This window comes from Melanerpes formicivorus, unplaced genomic scaffold, assembly GCF_026170545.1.
Source record: "Melanerpes formicivorus ecotype bairdi unplaced genomic scaffold, bMelFor1.0.p_v2 SCAF_51, whole genome shotgun sequence".
Lineage (NCBI taxonomy): Eukaryota > Metazoa > Chordata > Aves > Piciformes > Picidae > Melanerpes > Melanerpes formicivorus.
This window is the reverse complement of record NW_027142403.1, coordinates 4,489,889-4,505,067: the sequence shown is the minus strand read 5'-3', so window position 1 is coordinate 4,505,067 and position 15,179 is coordinate 4,489,889. Positions and strand designations below refer to the sequence as shown.

The 15,179-nt window shown below is 44.0% G+C and overlaps 1 protein-coding gene across 5 annotated transcripts in view; it reads left to right on the top strand.

Annotated features, from left to right (window-relative positions):
- IMPG2 (interphotoreceptor matrix proteoglycan 2) overlaps positions 1-11,125 on the top strand; it is a 52,016-nt gene extending 40,891 nt beyond the window's left edge. For 4 of the 5 annotated variants that reach the window (XM_068160703.1, XM_068160704.1, XM_068160705.1 and 1 more), the window contains 6 exons: positions 142-361; positions 1,055-1,265; positions 4,827-5,015; positions 5,203-5,401; positions 7,041-7,120; positions 8,621-11,125. In XM_068160703.1, coding sequence (XP_068016804.1) covers positions 142-361; positions 1,055-1,265; positions 4,827-5,015; positions 5,203-5,401; positions 7,041-7,120; positions 8,621-8,633 — 912 coding nt within the window. In that variant the 3' untranslated portion in view covers positions 8,634-11,125. The remainder of the gene's footprint in view (positions 1-141; positions 362-1,054; positions 1,266-4,826; positions 5,016-5,202; positions 5,402-7,040; positions 7,121-8,620) is intronic. The other variant, XR_010990039.1, reaches the window with a different exon arrangement.
- Positions 11,126-15,179: the final 4,054 nt, after the last annotated feature.

Sequence of the window (15,179 nt, the reverse complement as noted above, 5' to 3'; positions counted from 1 at the left end):
ATTGCAACCTGCTCTGGGTAAACCTGCTCTGGTAGTTGGATAAAATAATTCAGATTCCTGCTGCCTGATACTGTAACAGTGCAACTGGCTTGAGCAGAGGTTCAAAGATTCAGCTTTCCTCTCACGTGCCCTGTGTTGCAGCTGGTGCCCTACCTTCAGTCCAACCTGACAGGCTTCCAGAACCTGGAAATCCTGAACTTCAGAAATGGCAGCATTGTGGTGAACAGCCGGATGAAATTTGCCAAACCGGTGCCTCGCAACGTCACCAACGCTGTCTACATGATCCTGGAAGACTTCTGCAACACTGCCTATCACACCATGAACCTGGCCATTGATAAATACTCCCTGGATGTGGAATCAGGTAAGGAGGGCAGGGAAATGCAGATTGAAGCAAGGGATTTAGACCAGCTCAAGCTTTAAGAATTTAGTAAGGAACCCAGCAGCTTAGAAACTGCACACTGCTCAGCACAGGCTTTGCTTTTGAAAAGCAACTTTCTTCCACAGATTTCAAAGAAACAAATGTAAAGCACAGTAGATTCAGATTGCCCCTTAGGAAGAAGTTCTTTCTTATGCAGGTGAGGAGACATTGGAACAGGTTACCTGGAGAAGCTGTGGATGCCTCATCTCTAGAAGCGTTAAGGTGGTTGGAGCAACCTGATCTAGTGGGAGGTGTCCCTGCCCATGACAGTGGGGGTTGGAACTAGATGCTCTTTAAGGTCCCTAACAACTCAAGCTATTTGTGATTTTACTTATTTGCAAAATATAGTTCCAGCAGACCAGAGAACACCTGAGGACACATTCCAGTAGGATAAAGAATACTTTATACTTGCTTTTTAGATTGGATTGTTGGATGGTCTTAGCCATATCACTGACATGCACTCTGCAGCAGAGGAGCACTTCATAGCACTGGTTCACCTTAGCAGAAGCTTTTGTTACTCAGGAAAGATGTGTGATGGATTTTTGCATGACAAGCAAAATGGCAGCAGATAGCCAGGGCTGTGCTCAGTTAATGTTCTCCTCTCTCATCAGTATTCTCTGCTCTGTGTATTCTCAGGGGAGCAAGCAGATCCCTGCAAGTTCCAGGCCTGCAATGAGTTCTCTGAGTGCATAGTAAATCGCTGGAGTGGGGAAGCAGAGTGTGTCTGCAATCCTGGATACCTGAGCATTGATGGGCTGCCCTGCAACAGCATCTGTGACCTGCAACCCAACTTCTGCTTGAATGATGGGAAGTGCGACATCAGCCCTGGGCAAGGTGCCATCTGTAGGTAGGTCATCCTGAAACACCTCCTTGTCTCCTATGCTTTTCTTTCTTTCTCTTGGTCTCTCTTTTCTCTCTTTCTTCCTCTCTACTCTCTCTCTTTTTCTCTCTCTTTTTATTTCTTTATCTTTCCCTCTCTTTCTCTCTCCTTTTCTCCCTCCCTCCCTTCATATTTGACAAGAAAGGAATTGCCTGAAGGGAGGTTGTAGATGGATGGGGGCTGGTCTCTTCTCCCAGGCAACCAGCACCAGAACAAGAGGACACAGTCTCAAGCTGCACCAGGGGAGGTTTAGGCTGGAGGTTAGGAAGAAGTTCTTCACAGAAAGAGAGATTGACCATTGGAATGTGCTGCCCAGGGAGGTGGTGGAGTCACCATCACTGGAGGTGTTTAAGAAGAGACTGGATGTGGCACTTGGTGCCATGGTTTAGTTGATTAGATGGTGTTGGGTGATAGGTTGGACTCGATGATATCAGCTAGATTCTGTACCATCCCTGGAGGTGTTCAAAAAAGGACTGGACGTGGCACTTGAAGCCATGGTTTAGTTAGTCATGAGGTGTTGGGTGATAGGTTGGACTTGATGATCTCTGAGGTCTTTTCCAACATTATTGATTCTATGAAAGTGTCTTTCCATGTCCAGCCACTTTATTTGCATGTAACATCCTACAAGATCAGTGCAAAATTCCCTAAGATAACACGAGACATATTGATTATCATTCTTGGTATGCTGCTGAGCAGTGGCCCCAATATTAACATTTGTTTCCCTGCACATAATTGGAAATGAGGCAATAAGAAGATTTCTTTTACAGAGCAGAAACATCAGGAAATATAACTAACTTGGAGAAATGGTAGCAATGGAATGTACAAATCACCTTCCTTGACCTTTGGGTACAGAATTTATCTCCGGGAGGTTTCTCAGGTAGCCAAGTGTTTAATGTTACATAAAGCACACAGGAGTTCATTTCATCACAAAAATGTGTATCTGAAATGTACATCCACACAGGATAAATATATTAAAAATAGTGCTCTTCATTAAGTAAAGTTCATAGATCACTGGCCATTTAGGGGAAATCATGCGTGGTTCACAAAAAAGATTGAGATGGTTGAAACCCCATCCCTGGAGATCACAGAATCACCGAATCACCAAGGTTGGAAGAGACCTCAAAGATCATCAAGTCCAACCTGTCACCACAGACCCCATGACTAAATGTTTAAAACACTCTGATGTTTAAAAGATGTTTAAAAGTCTCTGAGATGTGGTGCTGAGGGACATGGTTTAGCACCAGACTTGGTAGAGTGAGATAGTAGTTGGATTAGATGATCTTAAAGCCGTTTCCAACCTAAATGACTCTACCGTATTCCTTCAGGTGATGGGGTTTTGTTTGCTTGTTTCATGATTTGTTTTATTTTTAAAGCTTACATTGAACATCTCCAAAGAGAACCTTAGAGCCCTAGCAGTTAACAGGAGAAATGAAAACGTTTTTAAAGCTACAAAAATGGATAATATCACAGACCTAACATCATGATTCTATGTAGTACCAATGTTAGCATACTTACATAATCATGTTCATAGTATCATAGTATCATTCAGGGTTGGAAGGGACCACAAGGATCATCTAGTTCCAACCCCTCTGCCATGGACAGGGACACCCCACACTAGATCAGGCTGGCCACAGCCTCATCCAGCCTGGGCTTAAACACCTCCAGGGACAGGGCCTCAACCACCTCCCTGGACAACCCATTCCAGGGTTTCACCACTCTCATGGTGAAGAACCTCCTCCTCACCTCCAGCCTGAATCTCCCCACCTCCAGCTTCATTCCATTCCCCCTAGTCCTATCACTACCTGAGATCCTGAGAAGTCCTTCCCCAGCCTTCCTGTAGCCCCCTTCAGATACTGGAAGGCCACAATGAGGTCACCTTGGAGCCTTCTCTTCTCCAGACTGAACAGCCCCAACTCCTTCAGTCTGTCCTCATAGGAGAGGTGCTCCAGCCCTCTAATCATCCTTGTTAATTGGAACCAGGTAAATGTCTCAACTCAAGCATGCTCTGACCAGTAGTTATTAAGGACTCTTCTGCAAAATTTCAATTATTGCTTACTACTTTCAGAAACTTTCAGTTCTTGATGTTAGAAGACTTAATTTACTGGTATTTCTTATTAATGAGGTGAATAGAATAGAATAGAATAGAATAGAATAGAATAGAATAGAATAGAATAGAATAGAATAGAATAGATCGGACCAGACCAGGTTGGAAGAGACCTTCAAGATCATCGTGTCCAACCTATCATCCAACACCACCCAAACAACTAACCCATGGCACCAAGCACCCTGTCAAGTCTCCTCCTGAACACCTCCAGTGATAGTGACTCCACCACCTCCTTGGGCAGCCCATTCCAATGGGCAATCACTCTCTCTGTGTAGAATTTCTTCCTAACCTCCAGCCTAAACCTCCCCTGGCTTTGCTTACAACTTCTTGAACTGTAATAGCAAGAAATCCCAAACACACATAAAGCAAATACATTATTTTTGCTGGAAGAGTTAAAGTCAGTATCAACATCAAAGCTCTCATGTTCAACACCACAGCAAGGCAGAAATACTGGATTTTCTTTTGGACAACAAAGATACAACCTTGGGCACATATTTCTCTCTAGCTATTTGTTCTATGTGTTGTAACTTACAGCATAGTGAACCCCACCATGGTTAACATTCTGCTTGTTTAATACAGCTTCATTTGTATTTTGTTACATGGAACATTCAAGGTCAGATTGGAAAGGGCTCTGTGCAAAGTGATCTAGCTCAAGACTCCCCTGCTCAATCTAGGGTTGTTAGACAACATGACCCTCAAAGGCTCCTTCCATGATTCTGCAACAAAAAGTCTGTTCACAATGCTAGTAATCATAGAATCATAGAGTATTAGGGGTTGGAAGAGACCTCTGGAAATCATCCAGTCCAACCTTCCTGCCAAAGCAGGATCACCTAGATCAGGCCACACAGGAATGCATCCAGCTGGGTTTTGGAAGTCTCCAGAGAAGGAGACTCCACAACATCTTTGAGTACACTGGTCCAGTGCTCCAGCACCTCACAGTAAAGAAGTTTCTCCTTGTGTTGTGGTGGAACTTTCTGTGTTCCAGTTTAAACCTATTGTTCCTTACCCTACTACTGGTCACCACCATAATAGACTGGCCCCTTCTTGACACCCACCCCTCAGATATTTATAGATGTTGACAAGATCCCCTCTCAGCCTTCCCTTCTCCAGACTAAACAGCCCCAGTTCTCTCAGTCTTTCTTCATTGGAGAGATGTTTCAGCCCTTTAATCTTCCTTGTAGCTCTCTGCTGGACTCTCTCCAGTAGATTCCTGCTCCTCTTGAACTGAGGAGTCCAAAACTGCATAGAGTATTCCAGGTGTGGTCTTACCAGGGCAGAGCTACCATTGCCCCTCTTGTCCATAAAGTTTGTGTTTGAAAGGTATTTACTGAGGGGACTTAACTGAGACCAGGATATAGCAGGAGATTAAATACACGAAGCAGAGCTTTTGCTGGTGTTTGATTTCCCTGTCTTCCTTGCTGCAGGTGTCGTGTGGGAGAGAACTGGTGGTACAGAGGGGAGCACTGTGAGGAATATGTGTCTGAGCCACTGGTTGTGGGTATTGCAATTGCTTCTGTGGCAGGATTCCTTCTCGTGGCATCTGCTGTCATCTTCTTCTTGGCCAGGACCCTTCGAGACCAGTACACAAAGAGTGATACTGAGGAATCACAGGGGTAAGTGACACCATCTGATATTTAACATCACACCTGCTACTATGAGGACAATTCTGTCTTAAGTCTTATATCACGCAGTTGACAAGCTACAGTACGTTCAGGTGTCTCCAAATGCCAGGCTTCCTAAATCTATCTGCTGCCCTTCCAGGCTGGAGAGAAGCTGACAGTTTGTTTATTGCTCCCCCAGGCAGGGTGACAGCCTCTCATCCATTGAGAATGCAGTTAAATACAACCCCATGTATGAAAGTGATACGACTGGCTACAGCCATTATTACCGGAGATACCCTCAGCTAACGTCCTACAGTTCTACCAGTGCAGAGACATCCACAGACTACAGCAGTGAAGAGATCAGGCACATTTATGAAAACAGTGAGCTTACTAAGGAGGTAAATGACCTTGTTTTCATAGTGGCATGGAAAACATCATGTGAACAGTAACCTTATTCAACACTTGTAACCTGAGAGGTGGGCCCAGTCTTTCCCCAGCACCTATGCTCTACATAAACAAGTTGCAACTATGGTTGATGCAACTATTTAAGAGGAGAAAGGATTTCTTTCCATGCTTGCTATTAGGTGTAGAGAAAGGAATGGGTGTGTTCTGACCAATAATGGATTTAACATGATTTGTCCAGCACTGGAGCCCCCAACACAAGGACTTGGATCTGTTGGAGAAGGGCCACTAAGATGATCAGAGAGGTGGAGTGTCTCTTCTACTAAGACAGGCTGAGGGAGCTGGGTCTGTTCAGCCTGGAGATGGAAGACTGCTATAATGTCTCACTGCAGCATTCCAGCCCCTGAAGGAGCATACAGGAAAGCTGGATAGGGACTTTTAATAAGGGCATGGTCTGAAAGGACAAGGGACAATGGTTTTAAACTAGAGTAGGGTACATTTAGGTTGGACATTAGGAAGAAATTCTTTACTCTGAGGGGGTGAGACATTGGAATGGGTTGCCCAGAGAAGGTCTATCTACCTCATCCCCAGAAATGTTTAAGACAAGGCTGGATGAGGGTTTGAGCAAACTGGTCTAGTGGGAGGTGTCCCTGCCCGTGTCAGAGGGATTGGAACTAGTTGATCTTTAAGGTCCCTTCCAACTCAAGTTCTATTATTCCATGATAAAGGAGGCAACTGCTCCTGACAGTTCTAAAGCATTCCAATTACAAACACAACCTCCCTGGAAAAATCATTGTTTTCTAAATGAACAAATCCTGACAACAACTTCACAGGATTTGGGGAGATTTAGTATCATAGTATCATTCAGGATTGGAAGGGACCACAAGGATCATCTAGTTCCAACCCCTCTGCCATGGGCAGGGACACCCCACACTAGATCAGGCTGGCCAGAGCCTCATCCAGCCTGGGCTTAAACACCTCCAGGGACAGGGCCTCGACCACTTCCCTGTCTGTGTTGCTCAAAGCAGCCTTTTAGTTTTAATGCCATCCACTTTAGGTGAGAGTAGTGTGAAAACCTGGTGCATCCAGACCCTTTTGCAGATCTTTTTTTGCGTCTTTTTTAAACCAAGTTTAGGTTTCCCCATAACTTACAAGTTAGATCACATCCGTTGCCTTTCTTCCTCTCTACACAGTAACCAGGGTTTGTTCTAGAGGGCTGATGACAAGGTATTTCCATTCAGTACCTAACCACAGATCTGTGAGGCGCCATTCCAGCCTGTAGCTGGGCTCACAGGCAAAGTGTCGATGAGGGAGAAACAGGTTTGTTAAAGCCTGTTGAAATTCTACACTCTCTCCAGACTTTGAATGTGACTTCAAAGTAAAATATTACTGGATTCCAATGAAGCTCTTAATTAAACAATAATAAAATAGAAAAAAAAGGAAAAAAGAGAAGGTGTCTAAAGATGAGTTTTAGTATTGGAGACTCTACTCATTGAAATAGCATGTGATGGGAGTTTTATTCTCCTGCCCCCAAGGAATTAGTTATTTCAGTAGTATTCTCATTTCTATTATATACTTAATGTTATATATACTTATATAAGTACTTATATATACTTAATGTTGCTTATATTCTAGGAGATTCAGGACAGAATTCGAATTATAGAGCTCTATGCTAAAGACCGTCAGTTTGCAGAGTTTGTCAGGCAGCACCAAATGTGAGTATAATTGTCTTCTCTGGGTAACTACCTTCTCTGATGCCTTCTCATGTGACCTTTACCACAGTATTTTTCATGTAAAGGGTCTAGAAATGCTGGGACACCAGAGGTTAAGATTTTTTTTTGGAGGGGTTCAGCCTTTTTTAAAGTTCTTAACCCCAGAAAGTGTTTTAAAAGCACTCAAGAGGAACCTCAAAGCTAATGGGTGTCAGAGAAACACTGACATCAATGCAGGCCCTTGAAAGCACAGAGAGATAAAAACTTCTTTACTCTTCTGGTTACTATTACCTAGTGCATATTGCCTGCTGCATATTCCAGTGTTGGGTCTAAACATGAAGAAAATAGCCCCCTCCCAAATTGTTATCATCCTCTAGGTGCTTAAATAAATATATGCTAAAAGGTGAAGAAACCTGAATGTGTCAGTATTAGTGACTGAGATCTTCGTGGATCTTGAATGGAATACTGGACCAGACTACCCAGAGAGGCAGTGGAGTCTCCTTCTCTGGAGAGATCCCAAACCACCTGGACATTGCGATCCTGGGCAGCCTGCTCAGGGTGACCCTGCTTTAATGGGGGGGTTGGACTAGATAATCCCCAGAAGTCCTTTCCAATCCTTGCCATTCTGTGATTTTAAAAGCTTGTTTGTTTATCTTGAGTTCTCAACACTTGGCAACTACCTGAACCCTCAAAACTCACTGTCTGATAGAGTGTGCACTTACCATGATAGGAAGCTTACAATTCATAGAATCATAAGGTTGGAAAAGACCTCAAAGAACATCAAGTCAATTCCAAACAATTAACCAAGCTGTGCTGTGTGTTTTGATCATAGAGTTGTTCAATTAGGGAGTCCAGGGTTCACATCCCTCTGGAGATGGATCTTTAACTAAGTAAATTATGCTGGACAAAACCTTTAATTAGTGGTCTCCTGAAACTGGTATTTCCTTCCCCTTCCCCTGTCACTGCCTGGCCCAAAGCAACTTCAGTGCTTTTGTAAAAAGGAACAAATTCAAGATGTGATCCTAAGGAAGCTCTCTGAAGTCTGGTAGTTAAGGCATTTCTCTGCATGATGGCTGAAGAGAGGACAAGTCATGGAATCCTGATGACAGCTAACCACGAAAAAGACCATCAAGGAGTTCATCATAAGCATGCACACTCTTATGAACTGTACTCTTGACTGTAGCAAGCAGCAAATTATGGCTAGCTGGGTTAGTTTGAAAGACACTGTAGTACAACTCCTTGGGACACTACTAAGCTACAGTAGCAAAAATCATGTGTTCCAAGATCATCATCTGCACTTTCCATTTTTTTTTCGAGTTGAAAGTGTCAGCAGTTCACATTTTTCCATGTCAGTTGTTCATTTCCCCCCCACCCCTCACATTAAAAGGATCAGTGTCTAAATTTTCCACAGCTGGAAAGCAGTAAGGGCTGTCTCCTATGAGCCTTGAATCCAATGTTTGAGAGAGACTAACTTAGCAATTGCTCCTCTGTTTTTCATTTCAGGAAGCTGCTTTAAGGAGAAATCAGTAGAAGTCATGTGGGAGATAAAGACTACCTTGTTGCCATAGCAATGGGCTCAGATGCAACTGCAAAGTTACTTACAATCTTGACATTGCATGGATGGACACAGATGTTTTCTAAATGAACAGCTAAGATGTACAAATGCCTGTTTATCTCAATTACTTCTGTCTTTGCCGTGTAAAGCGGCATTTTTAAGAGGTGATCAGAAGTGGCAGAGGTTATGAAAGTTCACTTTTGCATTAACTCTGAAATGGACAGAGGAAGTTTGTATACCAGGGCAAAGAAAAGTCTCCTCAGGTAAGAGAAGATACATGGACAACCCAAATAAAAGGCACGTTTAAAATCCCTGTCTGGCGTTGATCCTCTGGCGCTGATCCCCTCACTGGAGGCTCCTGTAGCCATGTCATAGGTGTAAAGTGCTTGTGGAAGGGACTGTTTGGTTTGTAGGGGAGACTCATTGTGCTAGAGCTATGGTGGAGTTATTTTGAAGCATTCCTGTTGCAAACACAAATATCCCCCCGGAAAAAATTGTTCTTTTGTGGAGATGCCTGGTGTGCACGTTGTCACCTGGCATTAGCAAAACAAAAGAGGGCACTGAGCCTGCAGGCCTCCTAATGGCTTTCCACATCAAGATGCATCAGGGCTGTCTGGCTGTGACCCCATCAGGGCTGCCTGGTTGCGACCCCATCAGGGCTGCCTGGCTGTGACTCGCCCCGGGCACCCCGGCAAGGCAGGGCAGTACTTCTGTAGCACAGCACCGCTTTCAAAGCCAGGCTGGTTGGTTCTCCAGCTGTTCCTGGCAGACACACAGGCTTCCATCCTACAGGTGTTCCGTGAATCTTGACTACTATTGATTAATTTTCTTTTTGTATGTAGACAATCCGGTATTTTCTAAGTTAATAGCCATTAGTTATTCATCGTGTGTTACCCTACCAGCTTGTTTTCGTAGTGGATTTGACTGTTGAACTAGAAAGATGCATTTTTTAATGATGAAATGCTGCAGTGGCATTTATGCCTGCTGTTTTGAGGAACAAAACCAAACCAAACTATACTCAGTGTTTACTCGATGTTGAGTTCATCCAACTCTGATCTGAGCTTTCTTTACTAAACTGAGCAATAGCCTGCCATGAGCTCTGTCTCAGAATCAGGCTGTGGCACTTAAATGCATGCATATTTGGTAGATGGCAGCACTTTCTCACAGGGGAAGGGTAAAAAATTAGGTTATTCTTGGCTTAGTGGAAGTCAGTGTAGAATTCCTTATGCAGAACAAGTCAGCATGAAGCATTTTTAAGTAGCTGAACTGAGATGGGGACCTCCCAGGTACAGACAGGGTTTTGTCTTCCAGTTATGAAGAGAGTTCTGACTGCACATTAAGATGTGCTGAAGCTCTCTTCAGTCACCCAGTGTCTCTTGTGTGACATTAACACAGTGGCAGGGTTAGGGCACTAATAGTCTCACATTAGCTTCTGCCAGAAAACAAGGCCAAGCTATTTGTCACTTCTACAACATCTGTAGTTCTTGGCCCACATGTGCCAACAGCCAGCTGATACTTTTTAGGGTTAAACAATAGTGAAGATTACTTACTTGTTTATAGGCAGCTTAGTTGAACAAGTGAATATTTCAATGCAATTTTTTTTTGGTGTTCTGGAGAACCTCTCTGGATGATAGTATCTTCTTGCCTTGAGTGGCAGGGAATGGGCATCAGAGCCACACACCTGTCAAAAAGTGCTTACATAAACCACTGTAAGCCCAACTAACACAAGAGAAGAAAGTAATGTGGTGCTGCTGAACTCTATTGTAACCAGATGTTATGAGACAGAGACCTCATTGTGATGGGTGACCTGAGGGCTGTCAGAACAGCTGGTCTAGACTTTGTGTGACACAGCCCACTCACACCCACCCTTGCAGCAGCAGGGCTGAGCCATTCCATTCCACCAGGGCCTTGTGATCATGGTAACCATACAACAGAGAGAAGCGCTGGGCTCAGGATAGGCATCAACCTGTGACTTGCCCCTGTGCAGCTGGGCTGCCAGCCCTGGGAGCTGCTCCTGCTAAGCACAACAGTGGCTGGCAGCTGAGACCAGGCACATTGGAAAGGTATTCTGCCCTTTGCTGTGCACAAGCTGAGGAGAACCTTGGTTACACTGAGTACAAGGTATTTCTGTGTATATACAGTGAATCTTTTCTTTGTGTGTCTGTGTACATTTGAACATAATGCTATCTTATTTTCACTACAATAAACAAATATTTCCAAAAGACCTTTTTTATTTTTTCCTATAAAATTAAGGTAGAAATTGAGAATATGAGGTAGCAGAAAAGTATCATGAAGAGAAGAGGTACCATGGAGGGAAAAGGTGTCTTAGTCAGGAGGAATTGTGCATGTAGGATCAGAAAATCTGGAGCTCATTTAAATAGAGTTGGTGAAGTTATTAAACTCCTTTTCATAACACAAATGCAAAATGTAGCCATAGAATCATAGGATCAATAAGGTTGGAAAAGAGCTCAAAGGTCATCAAGTCCAACCTGTCACCCAACACCTTGTGACTACTAAACCATGGCACCAAGTGCCACATCCAAACCCTTAGTCCTTTGTCACTTGCAAGGCTATATTCTGAAAACTCATGCTGGCAAGCTCATCATCAAGTGCTTTGCTTTCAGTTAACCTCTGTGCCCATTTTTAAGATCTTTCAGCTCTAACCAAAGAGCCCAAACATGCTGTTGCTTAGGTGATCTTCAAGGCCTCAAAAGAAAACAAACATCCTCCCATCCTTTATGCCTCTTCATCTAAACTGTTTGGTGATGCATCTTCCAACATGCCAAGGAGGACTGAATGAACTTATTTTATTTGATACTTTCCCAGTGCAAGGCATAGACAAAGAACTTTGAACATCCTAACAAAAAAACCCAAACCAAAACAAACCCAACAACAACAAAACCCAACCCCAAACCAGCTCTGTATACAAATCTACCAGTACTTGTTATCAGTTAACATGCAATTGTTCACTTCCTAAAAGTAAGAAGTGCAGGAGGGTATTACTTACAGAGTCATAGAATTGTTTCAGTTGGAAAAAACCTCTGGGTTCATCAAGTCCAGCAGCCTAACACCATGATGGCCATTACACCAGCTCCCAGAGCAACGTGTCTACATGTTTCTTGAACACCTCCAGGAACAATGACCTTTGAGATCATTAAATCTAACCTATCAGCCAACACCATCTGATCAACTAAACCATGGCACCAAGTGCCTCATCCAGTCTCTTCCTAAACACCTCCAGTGATGGTGACTCCACCACCTCCCTGGGCAGCACATTCCAAAGGCAAATAACTCTTTCTGTGAAGAACTTCCTAGCATCCAGCCTAAACCTCCCCTAGTGCAGCTTGAAACTGTGTCCTCTTGTTCTGGTGCTGGTTGCCTGGGAGAAGAGACCAAACTCCAGCTGGCTACAACCTCCCTTCAGGGGGTTGTAGACAGCAATAAGGTCTCCTCTGAGCCTCCTCTTCTCCAGGCTAAACAACCCCAGCTCCCTCAGCCTGTGGGAACTGTGTGCTTGCCTTTTATTTGGTAGCTTTTCAGTGAAGGACAGAGCCTTGCCCAGCAAAAATAAATACTTGGTTGCTGTTTTACCTATTCAGCTGAGGTGCAGTTTTTGGCATCACTGGGTAATAACTTGGTCCCAGCAAACAGTTTTCTTCAGGTCTTCAGAGACACCTGAAACTCTGCTTTTCTCCCATTCCTTCGAAACCAGTAAGCATGGATAGAGCTTTAAGAACTCAGAGCTTTAATTGCTAAAATGGAAGAAGCCTTTAACAATGAAGATTTTCACTCACATTCCTCATCAGACCTGCTGGGCTTGGTCCTCAGGAAAGGCTGCAAAAGGAGCATGAGAGGACTCTCAGCACTCTTCTACATGGAGTCTGTGAACAGCAGGCATGTTAAGGTTCTAGAGCTCCAGTCATCTCATCCTACTAAAACAGAAAGCAAAATCATTCACCAATACCAACTTGTCTCTCCATCAGTAAGCTTTGTAGGGCAGATGCAGACTGACTTTGCACAGCACAGGCAGTGTGGCAGAGCACTGTCAGTACATATTAGTAGAAAGCACACAAGAGTTTCATGGCACCTTGCTTGCTTGAAGGCTACTGTAACACCAGCAGCATTTCTGTCTCGTCTTTCCACTATTTGATGCAGTTTGGGAGCAGACAGATGATGTTCTGTGTAGCACCAATTCATTTGCCTTGGTCTCTCAACTGAAAATAAATAAACAAATGTCCAAAGCTATTTCTGGGCCAGGAAAGGATTTTCCTTTTGTGGTGTTGTTGTTTCATTTGTCAGTCCAAGTGAGAAAGTTTTGGTTTTGCCACATTCAACACTAGTTGGCTCTCCTGCTCCAGGTTATTAATGACCCCCAAGAATTTTAGTTGAGTTTCTGTCATCTTGGACTCTTGCCCCTGCTGCTTCTCACTCTGCTGCTGGGTTAACTGCTGCACTTAGTGTGAAACACACTCTGGGCAGGAAGCTCTGCTGGGAGAGTGACAGCAGGTTGCAGGAAGAGGATGACAGCTTGCCTGAGGTGCCACAGCTGTTCAAAACGAGCCAGCTGAACGCCACCTCAGACCCTCTGCTTTTCGTTTTCCTCTTTTCCAACTCAACACAAACCCAGACTCTGATTTGTATCAGGACAAAAAAATAGTCTCAGTGCTGGAATTTTGTGGAACACATACCAGTCCTATTTTTCCTTCTAATCTGTTCTACCATCAGCACATCTAAGGACTACGTTTCTGTACTAAATATACAAGTTGGCATACTCTACACTTAAAGTCTGACCTCACCTCCCACCAGCTGTCATTTATACAACCAACCCAGCAGAAAATCCTGTCTGTCTTGAATCACTGGAGGTTGAACTGCTATGCAAAAGTCACTTATTAAACAGAAATCAGAGTTAGTGTTCACTGGAGTTGTGATTGCTCCTCCACAGCTGATTACCAGATGGGGAAACTATGCCTTTCTGGAAAGGGTGATGTAGCTTGAAGAGAAATGAACGATAATGGATACAGCCATACATCAAAACCTTATGCAATAATGTGGGCATGTGGCTGGATAAAAGAAGGCAAGGCAAGCAGCAGACTCCCAGCAGTGAGCATACGAGCAATCCCAAGGGGGAAAGAGTTCCATCTACTCAGAGGAGACAGTTGCAAGGAAGTACACAGCTCCACCTAAAGAGGATTACACAGTGATTATAAGAGCTCTTGTTCCAGAAAGGGAGGAGGAGGAGGATGCTAAGCACGTCTAGCAGCAGCATGTGGTCAAAGTACCCTAGTGTGACCCACAGCTACCTGCTGACTGTGCCTCACTGCTCACAGTTCCAGTCATCTGGTCAGGAAGGGAGTGGCTCTTCTTCTCATCCTTGTTTTCAGATGGGAAGCTCAGAGAGTTTTAATCAACAAAAATGCTTTATGCAGTTCTCCAGTAACCCAGAGACTGCCACACAGCTTTATTCCTTTTCCTGCTGCTATTTTTTTGTTTAGTGTTTTGATTATGAAAGAAAAAAACAACAGGCAACCAAACAAAACCAACCACCACCAGCAAAATGATTCAAAAATCCCTTCCTGCTCTTTCAGGGTTTGCTTTCTACCTATTCTCCTTAGGTATGGATGGAAACACATAGCCATGGTGCAAAGGCAGTGGGACCTCCTGCATTCCCATTTATATCCCCTGCCCTTTATCCTATCACAGTGTACCAGTGAAAAGAGGCTGGCCACATCTTTTTGGCACCCACACTTCAGATACATGTAAAAATTAATAAGATCCCCTCTTGGCCTTGTCTTCTCTGGGCTAAACATCCCCAGGTCTCTCAACCTTTTCCCCTCAGACAGATATTCCAGTCCCTTCATCATCCTTGGAGCCTCCATTGGACTCTCTCTAGCAGTTCCCTTTCCATTGTGAACTAGGGAGCCCAGAACTGGGCACAATACTCCACATGTGGTAGGTGACTTAAGAGTAAGATAGGTGTTTTAGGGCTACCTCTCAGCTCACTGGCTTCACTGCAACCTCCCTTTAGGCAGCTGTAGAGAGCAATACCATAATGAGTATGGTTTGATGTACATTTGAATGAATAAGCTGCTTCTGGATAAGTATCCTTAATATTGTTTTGTGGAAGGGACAACAGGACTCTGACCATTTTGCCCAGTCAGACCCTCTGCAACCTGCTGCTGCATCATAGAATCAATAAGGTTGGAAAAGACCTCAGAGGTCATCAGCATTGAGAACAGAAGGCTTGGCAGGGACCTTATTACCATGTACCAGTTTAGGGTGGATACCAGGAGGACAGAGACTCTGGTTTTATGAGGAATCACATGGACAAGACAAGAGGTATGAGTTACTCCTGGGGAGATTCTGTTTGGCCTCCAGAAGAAAATTTTCCTCCATGAGAAGAGTTTTAAGACTCAGTTTGACAGGGTGCTGGGCCATCTCGTTTCAACTATACTGTCATCTAGTAAGGTTAGACCAGATGGTCCTTGGGGTCCCTTCCAACCTGGCATT